Genomic DNA, 19,045 nt, shown 5'->3' on the forward strand with positions numbered 1-19,045 from the left:
AATTCGGTTAAACGGGACTCTAGGATCTAATTGTTGTATACAACAATTACCACATTAGATAACCTTTGTTTCCTTAGTTTCAAGCGTAAAACTCTAATTTTTATCAGTGTAACTTTCCTTACATGCCACCTCTGCCGATAGTTTCACTATTCGGTTGTACGAAAAAATGGGCATGGAAAAGAACTATGATGTTCCCTTCCCAAAAACAGTTCACTTTCGGCAGAATTTCACTAGCACTAACACGTTGAGGCACGCCGACTTTATGGCTCTGAAGGTGACAGATGCATTGCAAGATCGGTCGGATATAACCCGATCAGCCTTCTATATGGGCATATGTAACAAAGATAAAGGTATCAATGTCAGGATCTCAGAGAAACATTAGCTACAAAAAGCCACGAATCATACATATGAACTTGGAATGCGCGTGGATAGAAAATTTATGTTTAGTGAAGAACAATTCTTCTATCTTGACTTCAATAATCCTCCTATTTTAGATTATTTAAAAAAAAAAAAAAATGCAGAAGTGTCCTCCCTGTTCAAATTACCATGCTATAAGAACTGGCTTCGTATCGAAAATCAAGGCAATATTTCCATTATGTTCCTATTATAAAATAACACAAAATTTATTTTTTACGTACTAGCTGCAGAGACAAGTACATCAGCGGCAGCAGCTAACTAAATTATTAACGGAAACGGTGAAGAATTAAATCTTCTCTATGTTGATATTCAGATAGAGATCAAATTTTGTAAAGGTAAATCAAAACTTAACAGAAGAAGTATGTCAAGTGATGAAGCGCCGGATTTCCATCGACTACATTCCGAATTGAGTGTTATGAGGAAAAGTTTCAGGTACGTTTTTTTATTCTCCACAATCCTGTTCAACTAGGGACGGAACATAACGAATTTTCACTTCAAAGTTGAGTAGTCGATCACATGAACCTCAGTAGGAAAGAAGTATTACTGGAGATCGTATATTGATATGTTACTTGTCATTGTAACTTGAGATTAAATGAATAAAAGCAGAAAATGTTGATAACGTTTATTTCAGCCTCATTTTTCAACATTGTATTTTTCTAAATAGAAGAATCTTGTTTTTAATAAAATGAGTATCTACAAAAATAGTATATCATGAGTTTATAATGGAAAGAAAAGAATTTCTGGTATAAAAGTTACATAAAACCAAGAAACTAATACTTAAAGGTATCTTGAGATACAACAATGCGTGTATATTCTCAAATAAAAGTTTTTAACAGTTTCAAAACAATTGGTTCACTGAATGGAAACACACTTTATATGTACTCCAAATTGTACATTTTTTCATTCATTGCACATTGAAGTAATAAACTGTTTCAATTCACATAAACATTTCAAATTTACAAGTATTCTTAACAATTCACTTCCTTTAAAAACAAAATCTAGTTTTTGATTATGCAACATTTAAAACTGTCCTCTGTAGAATGCTGAGACATTCACATACTTTCCAATAAATAGTTCTTTCTTGGCACATTCACTCAATGTTGTTCAAACTCAGTCTTTCTATCACCTGACGATATTGCTCCTCCAATTCTCTGTATTGCCTGTCTAAGTTCTCGAGACGCTGTTCATTGCTAGTGAAAGACAATGTAGCTTGAAATTCTTGAGGCTTCAACACACGCTGCAGTTTCTTCTTATCAGCAAGTTCTTTCTAATTAAAAAAAGCAACATATCCCTATTAACTTGTATGAAATTGCAGAAAGGTAGTAATATAAAACGTATGACAGTATTACAAATATCAATGCTACGTACATAGCAGGTAAAATAAACAATTACTGTTTTTATTTATTTATTTATGAATAGTTTTCGTGACTCAGTACCACCAAAAAAATGAAATCTTTGAGTTTTACGTCCCACGGTTATGCCGGTGAGGCTAAAGGAGACGGTGATGATGAGTAATGAATGAAATGGTGGAATGAAGAAAGTGGGAGGAAACGGGAGAACCCCGAGAAAACCCACGCACACGGTGTTTGTCCATCACAAAGTTCACTTGGCAGGGGCTGGGATCAAACCCGGGACTCCAAGCACCAGAGGTGAACGCTCTACCACTGAGCCACCGCGGCCCCTATCAGTACCACCAATATCAATATTACGTCCATAGCAAATAAAATAAGCAATTGGTGTTTAGTTTCTTTAACTTATTTTTTTTTATAACTCGATGTCACTGATTCACGAAAAGGATTTTAAAATACTTTATAATAGTAGACGGAAAAGCTACTGCCCAATGAAATCTTAAAAATGCATTTTTGTAGTGAGTATACAGGGAATGATGTTCCCAATTTCAATTATCACGTGAAATGTTAAATCAGTTTTTCTTGCTAAGAGAAATTTATTTTCAGAAGATAACCTCTCAAAGATAATCCCCGTTGCCAGTTTCGTGTTAGTTGCACTGGTTTCAGTTCGGAACCAGTTTAGTAGAAGAAAAAAAGACAAAATGGAATGCATAAAACATTCTGTATTCATGATTTTTACTGGAACAAGTTTGTCCTGGTATTAAACGAAAGTTTCGTACAAAACCTCCAGTAAGTCATGGACAATTTCAGGACACTGGCTGCGCTTTCAAGTAAAAATGGATTTCGCGAATAATAATAATAATAATAATAATAATAATAATAATAATAATAATAATAATAAAAGAAGAAGAAGATTAGTGAGTCATATTTGTGCCAATTTTGCAAGAATTCTCAAAAAATAAATCCACAGAAACGCCAGAACTGAAACCATATCCACTGCAGTAGCTCAATCTCTTAAGAGATCAGAATTAGACTTGCGAAGGTCGGTCTGCCCAAATCTGCTACACTTCTTGGAAGAGGGCGTATTTTCGCAGAAAAACTGGCGTTTAATGACGAAGTATATTCCATTTTTCTGAGAAGATTCATCGACATAATGTGAGATTCGGGTTACTGATAATCCTAATGCACTTTTGCAACACGGACAAAGCTTCTAAATCTTCCGAGTAACTTCGGGGTGGGGTGGGTGAGGTGAGAAGAGCCAACAAAGCGGAGTGCAAGCTATTGACAGAAATAAACTACATTCGTAATTACAAATATTACGAATGTTGTAACAACAAGGCATTAAATTAAATATCATTCAAATACAAAATAACTACTGAGTAAGAACTGTGATTCCATAAGAATAAAACTGGTAAAAAATAATATTACGATACAATGGTATGCAGAAGTTTTATTGGGAATAAATTGGTGAAAATTATGAAACGAATTTAGTACCTATTCTTTACATTTGAAATCGCAAAAAGGATTACACCAACAATATGCGGAGACGGGGTGTGAAGTGTGCAAGGCTAACGTAAGAGGGAATAAGTAAACAGTTTCGAACCATTGTTTTAAATTAATTTATTTAGTACGCTGAGGCATAAGGAAACAGGAAATACTGAACCCAGTAGCTGGAAGCCATATTGTTTGAATACCCTTGCGAGCATTTAAGTGATATGGAACGTGTACGCGCTTTGAAAGCCTTTTTACAAGAATGGCAATAACGCGATTGCTATGCTATCGGATTTTGAAGCGTCCGTGTGATAAGTTTGCATCTGAGGCTTTTTCATCTTTGGAGCGCTTTTTCTTATGCCTTCTTCCTGTACTATACATATCGAAGACATTATAGTTATAAGGTTATCACCCAGAAATCTTGCTAAGGTAAGACAATGATTAAAAATACAGAAGAATTCCCTTACTCCACACACAAATGGGGCATCTAATTTCTCGACGTTATACACATCAAAAAAGATTTGAATACCACCATCGTATCTCGGAGCGTAGGATATATTATACGCTCAATGTTTCAGAACATACGAGGACGGCGAGCTTCATCACAGAACTCGCAGACCACACCCCCCTTCGAAATAATACAGAAAATTCAAGTCCAATGGCCTGAACCTGTCTTTATATACTCCCAAATCTGGTGGTTTGAGACTATTTTAATGAGAAGCACTAAGGTTTCCACTTATTTATAATTGCTCTTGTACCTCCGTTAAATGCTCACAAACTAAAAACTGAATTTTTTGTTTAACGACTCACGTTTATGCTCTGAAGGTAATTAAAAAGAAAGAAAGAAAGAAAAAAGAATCGAACCAGTACCTTTCACACTAAAGGTGAACGATCTAAGTCACCGTGCTCCATATTAACTGCTCACTTTCTTACCTCATGCAAGAATATCAAATCAATCCCATCTATGCCTACAATCATAATTCATGGAAAGTATACAAGTTTATAATTACTGATAAATTCTATACAATTATTGTCCTTGCACTTGTGTACCATGGATGCAAAAGTAAGCATATCATTATCTACAAAAAGTTCTTATTCTAAACACAGTTCTTTCTTAACCATCATATATTATAAAATAACTTACTTGATATGGCACATTTAGCCTATTCTTCACATCCAATCTGTAGCATCTATATTGCTCCTTATCTTTAGTGTCTGTGACCAATAATCGAAGAACTTCATACACTCTGCGCGCCTGTTTCTATTTTTTAAAACATGAAAAAACGATAATCATTAATAATCACATATGTAAATTTACTTCATGATAGTTTTGAACACAAACATACTGAAGGAATAAATATAGATAATTAGCTTTCAAGCCTTGAGCAGTTCGCCACCCATATAGAACAAAGCAGTCCAGTAAACGCAGGAAATTATATATATATACAGGGTGTTAATGAACTATACCAACAAACTGTAAGAGGTGATTCCTCACATCAAAATAAGAGAAAAAGTTCATATGCACCTATGACCAAAAGTGCATAGTTTCAGAGCTAGGGCTATCCAAAATTGCGAAAAAGCCAAATTTCAACAGGCCCTATTTTGAATTCCAGAAACTGTGGATGATGGTCCTTATTAGCGTAAAGGAAGCCACGCATACACAATCCAAAAGTGCATATTTCATCAATTTTCAATAGGTATACAGGGTATTCCCTATAGGGTGTAATTCTCAGATATACTCTCAATACAGTTTTTAGATATATTCTGATTTCATGAAGGGTCCGAAGTAGGCAGAAGGTAAGCCTTGACAACAATGAACATCCAATACTTAGGAGGGAAGTCGGAAGTGTTAGGAACCAGCAGCTCCATGTTTTCTTGTGCTCGGAATAATGCGTGAAGCGATGTATTTCCTCACTGTATATTTCACGTTTTCTTCACTTATAAGCGTGAAAGAAAACATTACAGCATGTGTTTTCCTGAGTATGAGAAGCCGTGCTGCTGACGATCTTTAACATTTCCGACATCGCGCAAAAAGATTCTATGTTCATTTCTATCAAGGCTTATCGTTTGCCTGCTTAGGACCAATCATAAAATCAGAGCATATCTCAAAATTCTGTTGATGGCATGTCTGGGAATTTCACCCTGTATGGAATACTCTACCCTCTGAAAATTAATGAATATGCACTTTTGGATTGTGTATGCGTGACTTCCTTCATGCTGATAAGGGCCACCATCCATAGTTTCTGGAATTTGAAATAGGTCCTGTTGAAATTTGGCTTTTTCGCGATTTTGGACAGCCCTAGCTCTGAAACTATGTACTTTTCGCCATAGGTCTATATGAACTTTTTTTTCTCTTATTTTGATGTGAGGAATCACCTCTTACAGTTTGTCGGTATAGTTCATTAACACCCTGTATATATAAATTGTATGATTTTGAAATTTGGCAAACTTGAGGGAGGGGGGAGGGAAGTGCCGAAAACTGCACACTAAAAGTTCCCGAGGGTGGGGTCAGCAGGTGATGGAAGGAGGGGGTTGTTTCTTTTCTTTTTTTAAAAAAAAAATTCTTATGTATCTCAAAAACTAAACGAGTCTAGCAAAAAAGATTTCAAGTGCAAAATTAAAATAAAATCACATTAAATTTCATACGAAAAGAGTCATATATATATTTCATAGGATCAACAGTTTAGAAGATAAAAAGGCATGCATAGAAGTACATATTTCAAAAAAAAAATAAATAAATAAATAAATAAATAAAAAATAAAAAATATTGTACCGAAAAGCGTTCAAGTAATCTTCAGAAAAACCTCATGCCTATACATCAATATACAAAGGCAATACACAACTTTAAGCACATATACAATAACGCGCGGGCATGGATAGGGTGCCGTCGGGCGGGAGCCGCTTTTATACAAGTCGCTTGTGCGTAGCATTGCACAACTTGCTTAGTTCTCCTAACACTTTGTGCAGATGTAGCCTGTGTGTCCAGTGTTCCTGCGTTGTATTGCCATTTGCAACTACAAAGTGTATAGTTATTACGTGGTGAGAATGTTGTGAAAAATAACTATGATGTCGGTGAAAAAGGGATTAAGGGTTTAATGAAAGCAAGTATTGTAAGAGTGTGGGAATCTCTTTTTTTTTAAAAACAAATATGTTGTTCTTTATGCTGCTTGCAGAAATCAATACACAAAACTTCAGTTGATCGCAAGAGACTTCAAAGTAGCTGTTATAGAGCAACAGTCTTCAATATCGTGTTCTATCCCTTTCATTTTTCAACCATTGTCGTACACTGTGTAGCTGCTAATAATCTCAGTATAATGCACGAGTATTAGACACAGGCTACGTCTTCACATTCTCGAGTGTTAGCAGAACTAAGCAAGATGTGATATGCCACTCGTAGAAACGCGGCTTACGCCTGCGCCGGAACCCCAACGTTAGTGTGTTTGTGCACGAAATGGTGTATTGGCTTTGTGTGTTGTTGTATAAGCATTTTTTTTTTTTTTTTGTTAACTGAACGCTTGTAGTTGTAATAGCTTTTTTTATTTTTAGTAAGTACTTTTTATCCTCTGTATATTCTAAACTATTGATCCTCCGAGAGACAGAGGAAGACAGAGAGAGAAAGCTATTTTCGTATGAAATTTAATGTGGTTTAATTTTGCACTTGAAATCTTTTTTGCTAGACCCAATTGTTTTTTTAAATATTTTTAAATAAGCTTGAAACAAACTGCCTTATAACCCACTCCAACGCTCGCCGACCCCTTTCCCTATCATTGGAGACTTTTAGTATGTCGTTTAGGGCACTCCCCTCCTACAACTGTTCAAAATTCCAAAACCACGATTTATTCTTAACGGTCTTCGGTTCGTTAAGTGGAACAGAGGAGAGGAAAAGTACTATAGAAATCCGGTTCTATGTCAAAAATAGCTATTTTGAATATAATCAGACTATCCTTCATCACAACTTATTTTTAGTGAAAAGAAATTACATTCCCTTAAGATCAATCTGATTCCCTCTATGAGGCCACTACAAAAATCTGTTCTGTCAGATAAGCGGAATTCAAATATCATTAACCAGCTTAGTTGAATTCAAATATCATTAATCAGCTTAGTTGGTGGTTGTTCATATGAAAATTAACATCGCTTTCAGCGCCAAGCCTATATAAGATGTGGGCCAACAGAACGTGAGTTCCGAGCCATATGAGCTCGCCACCGCGACGTGTCTGTTAACCATAAAGCCATAAAGCTTGAACACAATATTGTGAACTCTGCTTCTGAGACTGTCAAAATTCTTCTATGTCCATCGGTTGTAAGGGAAAAGCGTGAACATAAAGTTTCAGATGTGTCATCGAATCTATCCCTTCCACCACCATCACACACAACCACACACACACTCACTCTCTCTTCAAGTTACCTATAGTGTTTGGTACCAATGACCAAAGAGAAACAGTTTTCTTTCGCTAGAAAACAAGATTTCTATAGTATAAAGAAAAACAGAGGAAGAGATTTAACCGAACAACTTAATTGTTGTGAAAGCAGATACTGGCTACACTTGTTAGTTATTCAACTGAAATGTAAAAAGTCACTACAATGACAAAAAGTGGAAAAAGTATGTTGTGTAATCTTAAGAACTTAATTATTATTATTATTATTATTATATATATTTAAAAAAAAGTATGTGAACTCGTGACCTGATAAGTCTTCAGTTTTCTCTCCTTAATGAACATGACACATTAATTGGTTAAATAATAATAACAAGACGTTTATATTTGATGTAATTACTTTTTTGTCTCCTTGATGATAATTATGTAGCAGACATTTGAGTAAAAGTACTGAGAAAAAAGCAAACAAGAAAATGGATATTGTATATATCTTGATAGAAAAAATCTGAGAATACAAGGATAAACACTTACATAATACAATTTAAACAAGGTAATAATACATTTAAATATGATTTTTAAATAATTACGTAAGCCTAATACTGCGGACAGTAAGAAAATACTGGAAATAATTTGAAATAAATATCTAAACTCAAAATTATATTAGTTATTAACAGCATAGAAACAATAATTGGCATTGGAATATGTATACTTACAGAAGTCCATACGTAAACAGAAAAAATTGGCAACTAAGCTAGTGCAACAGTAAATACTTAGCAAGGAGTGTCAATTAGTAAATATGAAACAAAATATGATCATTACAGCGTAGAAATGAAAATCATGGGCCCCTTCGTTATGATCAGCTTAGTGATGAAAGAAAATATCTTAATTTGTAAATCACTAAACGCCTTTAAAGAAGAAATCTCTTTAAACGACCCACTTTAGTTAAAAAACTGATTGTACGTGGAGTTTAACAGAGGAGTATAATACACTTAAGTGAACAATATAAAGCATTGGAAAAACAAGTTACTTATGAATAATTAAGGCTATTGTTCTCAGCACGTCTGGAGGAAGGCATACCTGTTCAACAGACATTCTATCACTAGTGCAATGCATGCAAAATGACAACTCCGAATGTGTCAAGTTGTAGTTAAAACTGGATTCCCTAGTGCAATGTTTTCTAAGAGTAAGAGTGTACATGGATTAAAATTGAGATATCGCTTTGCGAGAACAAGACGGAATATCATGTTGACTCTAACAATTGGTTGGTTGTATTGGAGTTACCGTCCTTTTTAGCACCAAGGCTGTGACACGTGAACCTCAACTTAGCGTGGGATCCGAACTACATGCGAACAAAGGGTTCGACATACTTACAGCAGTTAAGTTTTATCATATCAGACACTGATCCGTTGCGTGTTACAGTTTCCGTACGGTCGGCGGTATTACCAGACCTATGCGCCAATTTTCTTTCACGCCAATGCTCACTGTCACATTACCCACGCGACATTATTCGAAGAGAAATATGGTAGGTATCCGTACATCGTACTCATCCCAGTGTAAGTCCTTGCATCTTGGATCTATTCCCTAAGTTCAAAGAACTACTGACATGACAGCATTTCTATACTAAGAACTATCTTGTTAAGTAACAGGGCGCTCTTCACATCAACAGAGTACTATCATTCAGATCCGCCTGTTACAGAAGCGTTGCAGACTGATTTTGTGGGGATGTTACCTAACTTTAGTGATCCGAACATGGTGTACACGAGTAAGGTCAATCAATTTCTGTATTTTTCAAATAAGGTGGAATAATTTCAATTTTCATAGTGGTTTACTTCATAAAATCAAACTGAAAGTAACTGCTGGTTCAAGTATATTTCTTATCTCTACGAAAGTTAGACACAAGCGGAGGAAGTCACAGGACAAAAATAGTGCATGTACACGGGCATAGCTAAATTTTATTCACGTCCTTTAAGCTAATATCAAGTATAGACTAATATTATTGAATCAATCTTGAATTCTTAATATCTTGATTTTTCATTACATATCATCAGTATCTAATTACTCCCCACTAGGTACTGATGACTAAACATACAAGCAGTAAACATTTCTGATCATATTTATAATGAATTCAACTAAAAAAAAAAAAAAAAATCATATCATTATCGTGTAATGCGCGAATTACTTAATTTACAAGCATTTTTTCCCGCAAAATGCAAAAATATTGCAGTGTCAATCAATGTATTCAGTTCAGAAAGGGACCCTGAATTTTTAATTGTAGTTTCGAATATGTAAACTTCATTGGGTTACTTATCTGATACGTACACGATTTTAGAAATCACTGTTAATGGAAGAAACAAGCTACACTCATTATAAAGTGAATTTGTGTTAAAATCTACACGATCGTGGCATGATGTTTATCTCTCTTCGTATATAGCTTTTGATAGTATGCTAATAAAATATTCGTTTTCATCTGGGGTTAATGGTTTGTTTATATGAAGCTGCATGTTTCATTCGGCGATATAATAAAATTATGTTCTTTCAAGACATGCAAAATCAGATATGTCTGACCTCTCAAATTTTAGGAATGAACTATAGAATATTAAAAAGTGAAAATACCTTGTTAATTTTAAACTTCTCCCGTGCTTCATTTGCCATATCCTCCGAAAAACCACAACGTAATTTGTCCGGATGAAAACTACTAAGAGATGAGCAGTTCTTGGCATCAACATAATCCCTCAAGCGCTGGAATTCTTCAGATGGATCTTCCACTGCAAATACAAGTAAAATTAAAGTACGTTTACACACAATAACTGTATTTAGTTTGTTTTATTCAATTTGCATTAACTTAACGGTAATGCATTTCTCTCTGGAGCATATGACTGTTCGATAGCAGGTGACGCCGTGTACATTTTACGAACAATTAGCAAGGTATGCATAGACTTTTTCAGGGTAATAGCCTTATAATTAATTTGATTTGATTTCACCAACGACTAGGGCAACTTATTTACATTATGTTTGTATAGAGTTTATCGTCCCTCAGAACAATGAGGCTATACGAGCTGATACCAAGAGCGGATGTGGGATCTGAACATAGATACAATCAACTGGCATCGTACACGGGACTACGGGCACGAGTTGATTGATTTGATTTGTACATATGAGCTTCGACACAGCGAAGCCATATAGAACGAATCCTACAGTTTAAAGTGGAATCTGAACCACTCTAGTGGGTTCGATGCTATTCCATTGAGAATCGAACCCAGGATCTAGTGCACCAAAGGTATATGCTCTAATCACTGGACTAGCGAGAAGAGCACTGCGCGCAAAAAATATGTACGAACCACTGGGCTTCTATGGAGCTCTCATATATATTTATCGTAGTTTTAGCAGCCTTTATCTGCAAAGCATAATCGACTGATGATGCTTAGAAACATAATCGACTCTTTTACTTGCTTAGAAATTTAGAAATGTTTTAAGAGTAACTGTTCTTTCTAATGGTCTTAATAAATTGACTGATGCAAACTACATGATCATCGGATTTTTCTTTTCAGCTTTGCAAAATATTTTCACCTTTGCGAAATATCTTAAGATTGTAGCGTGAAGATATAGGTTAATTCTCATTGCTACAAACTCTAATGTTAACCACAACAAACTATATTTGACAATTAAATCCCGGTTATAGAAGTCCATTGCTTCTATTTACTTTACAAATTTTATCGCATCAAATGAGTGCGATAACCTGTCTGGTGAACATAAGTTTGCTTGGGACTGACCTCAGTAAGCCTTTCAGAAGGTTGGAAAAGTGCCACCTTGGCTTAAGTCACGGGAGTGTTACTCTGTAGAAACTATTAAATGTTCCGTCTCGCTTCAGCTATCCACATATCTCTCAAGATCTAGCTCAAGCTAAAGGTACTGTATATTCTCAGTTTAATGGTTTACTTCAAAGGTAGGCAAATAACGAAGCAATAGAATAAGTTCAGTATACACCGAGGAAAATATTGTGTATATAATGAACACAAGTTGGTTCCTGGTCAACGCTCCATGGATAAATGTTCTGAGCATTTGTGTACACAACATCGGTTTTTAAGTCAAGACTTTTTGACCAATATGCACAGAACGACAATTTATGGAAAGAACAAACTTTCGTCCAAGTATGAATGTGCAGTACCCAACGATTGGTTTTGATGGTTGGTTTTGAATTTCACGTTTCTTTCAGCAGCGAGGCTATACGAGACGGGACCTCCTGATTAACGTGGGATCCGAACCACATGAGCTCCGCCGGAAATCGAACCCAAGTCTTCCACGCCAAAGGCGCATATACTAGCCGCTTAGCCACGAAGGAGGTCTGTAGTACCAAACGAGTTAACCATCAAAGTACGGGACCTTAGTCAACCAAATGTGTGTTTCCACACAATTTGGTTATCCAGCAAAATCGTTGTTATTACCCTACTTTAGTATTTGAATGAAAAGTATGTGACTACACAATCTGTTTTTAGTGTTACTGTAGATTTACGAGCATTTCAGTATTTAAATAAACCTTCTAGGACTTAAATTTGACAGAATTGTTAGAAATCACGAGATAGTAGGTCCATCGAGTCGTGCTTAACTTATTCTTGACCTAATGTTGAATGGATAGGCATAATACTGATACACTCGTACTATAATAAAAACTAAGAATAATGTTACTTCTGTTACGAAGATCAATATTTATACTACTGATAGACAAAGGGAACTTCATGCCGTAAGTTTTATATTATTCGAAACATTAAACTGGCTCGCCTAAACTGAATTGGCCGTGCATTTGAATCCTGTCAAGCCTTTTTGTTTCACTGTCGTCACATGTGTTTCTCAACATTTGCTTTAACCTACACAGCATAACCATGAGACGACAAGTTAAAAGGCAATTAGAAGATTTTTACGTCCTAGTAATCCTGAAAAAAGTGCAGAAATCTAATTATCTCTATTCTAATTCTTTTCTTGATGTAAACGACTTCTCTGAGAATGACTATCTTTTCTGGAAGTACAGGTTTAGTATTACGGTACAATCCTAGTAAAGTATTACAGTTTAATAACATTAATTCGTGTAGGAGGAGAGAAAAAGAACTGAAGAAAGAAAAATGAAATAACTCCCACGGAGTTGCCGAACTCGCCAAGAGCCTGCAATTGAAGCTCTTAATCGAATATGTTAACGATAGATTACATACATTAATTAAGTTACATACCTGTTATGTCTACAACATTAGGGTCTCCTACATAATGCCTGTATATTACATTCAGAAGTTCAGCTCCCACACTTTGCCGCTGAAATGGTGGTAAGACAAGTACTTGACTTATTCTTGGCCTAATGTTGAATGGATAGGCATAATACTGATACACTGTAGCAAATCCAGCAACTGCATACATGACATTCCCTTCACTGTGGTATTTTTCGTAGCTACGGAGTAAACGGAGAAAGAATGAAACTAATAGAAAGCGAAACTATAAGATAGAAACTTGGGATGTGAGAATGATATTTACCCCTAATAGAACAAAAGACGTCGTTTCTTCAATTTAGATACACCTTTAACGTTACAAGTTCCACCAAAAATAATAATTGTAAAAAGGAAACTGCAATTTAGAAACGTTTTACAACATCTTCTAGATATTATTTTACCGAATATGTTAGATGTTAAGAAAAATATTGCAATTGTACAAATGATGAGACAAGTACAAAATAGAAGGATAACACTGTTCAACTGAAAAATCTTCCACGTATTCTTAAAGTTAAGCAACACCTTGATATGATATTATTTACCTTCTAATACAGTGGTCCCCAACCTTTCTTGACTGACGACATACTTTAACGCCCACAACATCGCGACACACTTGTTTGCTTTTTATTAATAATAATAATATAAATTATAATAACGTGACTACCGACATGCTCTAGCGTTCTATAGAAGAGAACAGTCCCGAGTATATCAGAAAACACTTTTTCAATCAATCCAATCACTTCCTTGAACTTTGAATTACTTTCAGTGAGAAGTTATCAAAAATGGTTCAATATCACTTACTCTAAAGTTCGCTCTGCAAAATAACAGAGAAGGGTTATTATTTACAAGGTAATAACCGCCACAAGAACTACGTGCATTCGAGTTAAGTGATACTGAACCATTTTTTGATAACTTCTCATTGAAACGAGTTTAAAGTTGAAGGAAATAAACGGATTTAATTCCTACGAGTGTTGAATTTATTGAAAAAGATGTGTTTTCTGGGATACTCTCGGCTGTTTTCTTCTACAAAACAAGGAATAAATATATCAAAATGAATTCAAGTGATAGTTTCTGCCTACATTGCATATGGACGGGATCATAATCTCAGAGACGACTGAAATATTTTGATTTGATTTTGAGTTTAGCGTCCCGTTTAGCAGCGAGGCTATATGAGGCGTGGACCTACAGCTTAATGTAGAATCCGAACCATTTAAACTCCCATCGAGAATCGAACCCGGGTCTCCCACGCCAAAGGCGCGTAAGATAACCGCTTAGTCATGAGGAGCTCATTGACTAAAATACTGTGAAAATGGAACCCTAAATAGGAACAATATTTGGGGTGCAAAGTAAGATTTTGTTTCATAGCAATATAAAAGCCTATAAGCTTCTACAAAGTAGTGGCTCTATGTAGAACTGAGCATTGTCGTTGCCGTTCAAGGTATTGACTGGCACAGTTTGCTTCAAAAGCAATTTTAATTAACTATTAAATGTTCCATGACTTTTAAATTCTAAAATTTTGCAACACATCGGTTGGAAACCACTGCTCTTAACACACATGTATAAAATTAAAAATAATTAGTCCTTATATGACTGTCCACAGAAACTCAAATACTAAACAGGATTACTACCGTGTCTTCGGCATACACTTGCCAACTATAAATATTGAACAGACAACACAAAAAGTAGTTATGAAAGTATCCCAAATATAAACAAATGTAATAACTAACACCAAATTGGCATAAAAATGTCACTGATGGTCTATTTAGTTGGCCGCTAAAACTGTTTAAAATCGGTCAATATAAATTACCAATTTAGTTAAGGCCAAAAGTGTAATCGAGAAAGATCGAAAATATCCTGAAAATAATAGAATATAAGAACTGATAAAGAAAGGAGAAAGAAAACAAGGGAGGTACCCATGTGAAAAATTATTGGTAATTTGAGTTTTCCACCAAGCGACCTTGCCCAAAGGAAACTTAAAAAAGTGTGCTTCTAAGCCAGCCAGTGTAGATTCACGCAATCCTGTGTACAACGAGTATTCATTTATTTCTCTTTAGATTGGATACTTCATATAAAAGATTGACAAACAAAATTTGTGAAATTTTTTATACATACTACTAAAGAAAACAATATCGTTTTCCTATTGATTTATATTATATATATATATAGTCGCCTGAGATTGAATACCGCGTAACATTCATCAGTTTTACAGGAGAGAGAAAAAACTAGCTTCCGACTATTATACTTTGAGGGAATAACAGGGCCATTTGTCGTAACATAAGTGTACTACTTAACCAGATTATGCGCCATCCTATACTGATTCTAATGGTATCATAAACTCAAATTCGCCAAAATGGGAGATACACGGTGTTGAGTCTCAGACGACGATATGTAACTTGAGTGCATATGCAAAAATTAAAACATTCTTTTTTAAAATGTTTATTATTATACAAAATGTGAAGTCATGCGCTAATACGTTCGTCTTACACGTTTTGTTGTTTCGAGAATTAATGTCATTCCAGAACCAAAGCTACATGAAACACGTATCTGTTTTTTCAAGTGGAATCCGTTCGATGACCTTTCATCGGCATTCAAACCTGGGTCTTCCGTACTATACACGATAATTAAGTTTTAACCGCGAGATGCCCTTGCCATATAGCTAAATCAGTAAATGCATAGTACACATATACTTGTACTCTCTTGTCTTCTATGGTATATTCAAGGTCACAAGAATTTTTCAAAAACCCAAGTTTTCAAGTAAGCATTTGCTTGTCTTTAAAAGCTTATTGACAGAACAAGAACACATTATGTTTAGTGTAATTTAAAAGACATATCTCTACTTACATTGTAAAGAACCTCCAATGGTCATCATCGGCATCTATGAAGCTGGCAGCATCGATATACCACAAAACAAATGTCTGCAGTCTTTCATGAAAATCCCGAAAACCCGGGGCTGTGATGTCACACAAATAGATTTCATATGTTCTGGACTGGTTCTCATCTTTGTGTTTCGAGGAAGGAAGGAAAAAAAAAAAAATAGTGTAATTATTTACTATACAAGAAAAATATCTATAAAACTGAAAAAAAGCTACAACTATAATAAAATGCACTGCTTCGTTCTTCTAAACGCTGTGTCCTCCCGCAAACCTAGAACCCTATAAGCCCAAAAACACTTAACTCTAATTTTATCAGAGAGCACGGTGGGTTAATGGTACAGTGCTCATCTGTAGTGCGAGAGTCTTATTCGATTCCAGGGCATCTGAATTTGTAGTGGGATATCGTATCCATAGCTTTTTCTCGAGGTTCTCTATTTTTCCTCCCACATTCTTATTCCACCAATTCTTCCATAACCATTCATTCTCATTAATCATCCATCTCTTTAGTCTAAGGGGATAATATTCGAGACTGCATTTCGTTATTAATTTTATCCTTTGGTTCAACACACCATACATATCTGCATTAACAACTATTGGGACTGTGGTATACTAGGAATTTAAATTATATATAAAATAACAAGAAATACTTTAAATACAAAACATATAGAGCAAACCATCACAAATTTTAGAAAAGAAATGACAGGTTTTGTATTACTTTGTATGCTTCCAATTAACAACATAGTCATATATGACTTTTCACAAAGTATCATATAGTCTTACTTCTCCCCAGAAACAAAAAAAGAATACAAAATTATATTTCAATTTAGCCATTAAGAAGGGAGTATTACATTTCTTAAATTTTATAATGGAAAAATTGAAATATTATTTTGAACTAGAAAAACATCGATACAGACTTTCTACTTACACTCACTTGAAACAGACTTTTGTAGAAAGAGATAAATCTCTAAAGAGATAAATGGATTCTTTGGCTACATGCAACAGCAACACACCTTTATGACAATTTCAAATGTATCTTTTAAATCCCGTTCACATCATAACTCAAAGTTTCAGTAATTTACATTGGAATTAAGGATTGGTTAAATAAATAAAATAAAATAAAATAAAATGAAATCTTTGTTTTACGTCCCACGATTATGCCGGTTAGGCTAAAGGAGACGGTGATGATGAGTGATGAATAAAATGGTGGAATTAAGAAAGTGGGAGGAAACGGGGGAACCCCGAGAAAACCCACGTACACGGTGTTTGTCCATCACAAAGTTCACTTGGCGGGGGCTGGGATCGAACCCGGGACCCCAAGCACCAGAGGTAAACGCTCTACCACTGAGCCACCGCGGCCCACTGGTTAAATAAATAAAGATGATATATCTATCTGTCATATATATATATATATATATATATATATATATATATAAAGAAAAATGTCATATAATGGTATGCCCTCCGGAGCCTACTTCAGCCGCTATGGGGAATAAAAGTTTCACAACATGGCAACGTCGCAGATTAATTTGGAGTCATTAACATTATTCTACGAATACAACAAGCAGTTTAATTGATTGCTACACTAACATGTGATGCTAGTGTCAATCAATATCGACTTTAGCTTATCTAATTTAGTGCTCTTTATTTGCGACGATGGCACACAGTGCAATTTGATATATATATATATATATACAATGCTTTTTTTGACTTGTAGAATACTACTCTGTGATCCGTGGGCGCCATTTTTAGAATACTATATATATATATATATAGTAAATGAACACAAAATATGAATCAACCCAAAAAGCATTGTATAAAATCGATAACAAATTTTAGGAAAGAAACTCCTACAGCTAGTGCTGGAGAGTTACGATGAAAATGAAACTTAGAAATGTTGCTGTGAGATAACTCTATTTCAACTGATAATTAGAAATAATTTACTTACTTCCTTCAAGAACAAAAGAATGTTTCAGCTCTCCAAAAGGTTTGAAATTAACATCCTTTGCTAGACTATTAATAAAATCATCTATATTTGTTAGGAAGCCAGGTTGAAGTTTATCTGCAACTTTCTTAAGTACTTCATCAGCCTATCAAAAAGAAGAAAGGTCTTACGTAAATATTACGTGAAGATTAAGTTCTTTACACCATACTCGTCTAACCGGCAAATTTTCTAAGCAGGAAACAAATTGAAAACCAAAATTAATTTAATAGAATTCTTAACAGAATAGAGAACTATCCACGCAGATTAAATCGACAGCTTAAATATCCCTTTTAGCGGATGAGACTTGCAGAGAAATCTAATGAAAGAGCATTCAGCACAGTAGTCATTATTTGAATAATTACAGTACAGAATATTTTTACTTAACATAAAAATTATCCTAATATAAACGAACTCACAATATAGACTTCAGCAAAAACTTCAAGAAATATACAGTACGATATAAATGGGTAGAGGAAACGCACGTAGCATTATCTGATTAATAATCTATCCACGTAGATATAATGAAATCCCACAATTAACCTCAAGAATAAGTATATGTGGTTCGTTTGGTGATAGCGTAGAAGCGGACTAGGTATGCCAGAGAACCGTCTTCGATCACTGACCCAGTCACACATTTTTGTCATGAATTTCAATTAAAAAAAGAAAAAAACATACATGTGTAATAACAACAATAACAGCGAGAAATTGCTTTTTGATATGAATTAAGTGTCCAAGGAATAATCTTAATCCCGACCTTCTCCCTCTATGCAAATTGAAATTGGTAGAAATTAAGGTTTCGATTTCAATTATGATCGCCATTGTATAAAACGATAACAGATCGCGAGAACCAGATTGTTGAAATGAATTCAATACCGCAAGAATGTGATAAATTTCAGACTTTATTCCTCTATTCCAACCAAAAAGTGGGCAAATCAAAGACCAATTCCGGTTCTAAAATTGATTTCTATAGAGTAAAAACGGAATTACGAGGCGACAAATTGTTTTTGGCATGGATTTCGAATCCCAAAACTAGATTTCATACCAGCCTTATTCTTCTAGTGACCACAAAAGTCGTAAGAATTAGTATAACTTCAGAAATGAAATCTTTGAGTTTTACGTCCCATGGTTATGTCGGTTAGGCTAAAGGAGACAGTGATGATGAGGAATCAATGAAATGGTGGAATGAAGAAAGTGGGAGGAAACGGGAGAACCCCGAGGAAACCCATACACACGGTGTGTCCACCGCAAAGTTCACTTGTGAGGGGCTGGGATCGAACCCGAGACCCCAAGCATCAGAGGTGAACGCTCTACC

The 19,045-nt window shown here is 35.0% G+C and overlaps 1 protein-coding gene across 1 annotated transcript in view; it reads right to left on the reverse strand.

The window, feature by feature from the left end:
• Positions 1–1,024: 1,024 nt before the first annotated feature.
• Positions 1,025–19,045, reverse strand: part of Hat1 (histone acetyltransferase 1) — a 32,551-nt gene continuing 14,530 nt past the window's right edge. The window contains exons 5-10 of the mRNA XM_081736030.1: positions 17,698–17,839; positions 15,721–15,877; positions 12,850–13,061; positions 10,244–10,395; positions 4,402–4,518; positions 1,025–1,684 (exon numbers count right to left, since the gene is read on the reverse strand). Of these exons, the coding sequence (XP_081592156.1) occupies positions 1,508–1,684; positions 4,402–4,518; positions 10,244–10,395; positions 12,850–13,061; positions 15,721–15,877; positions 17,698–17,839 (957 nt within the window). The 3' untranslated portion in view covers positions 1,025–1,507. The remainder of the gene's footprint in view (positions 1,685–4,401; positions 4,519–10,243; positions 10,396–12,849; positions 13,062–15,720; positions 15,878–17,697; positions 17,840–19,045) is intronic.

The sequence above is a fragment of the Thermobia domestica genome, chromosome 13 (assembly GCF_964235325.1).
Source record: "Thermobia domestica chromosome 13, izTheDome1.hap1.1, whole genome shotgun sequence".
In the NCBI taxonomy this organism is placed as follows: domain Eukaryota; kingdom Metazoa; phylum Arthropoda; class Insecta; order Zygentoma; family Lepismatidae; genus Thermobia; species Thermobia domestica.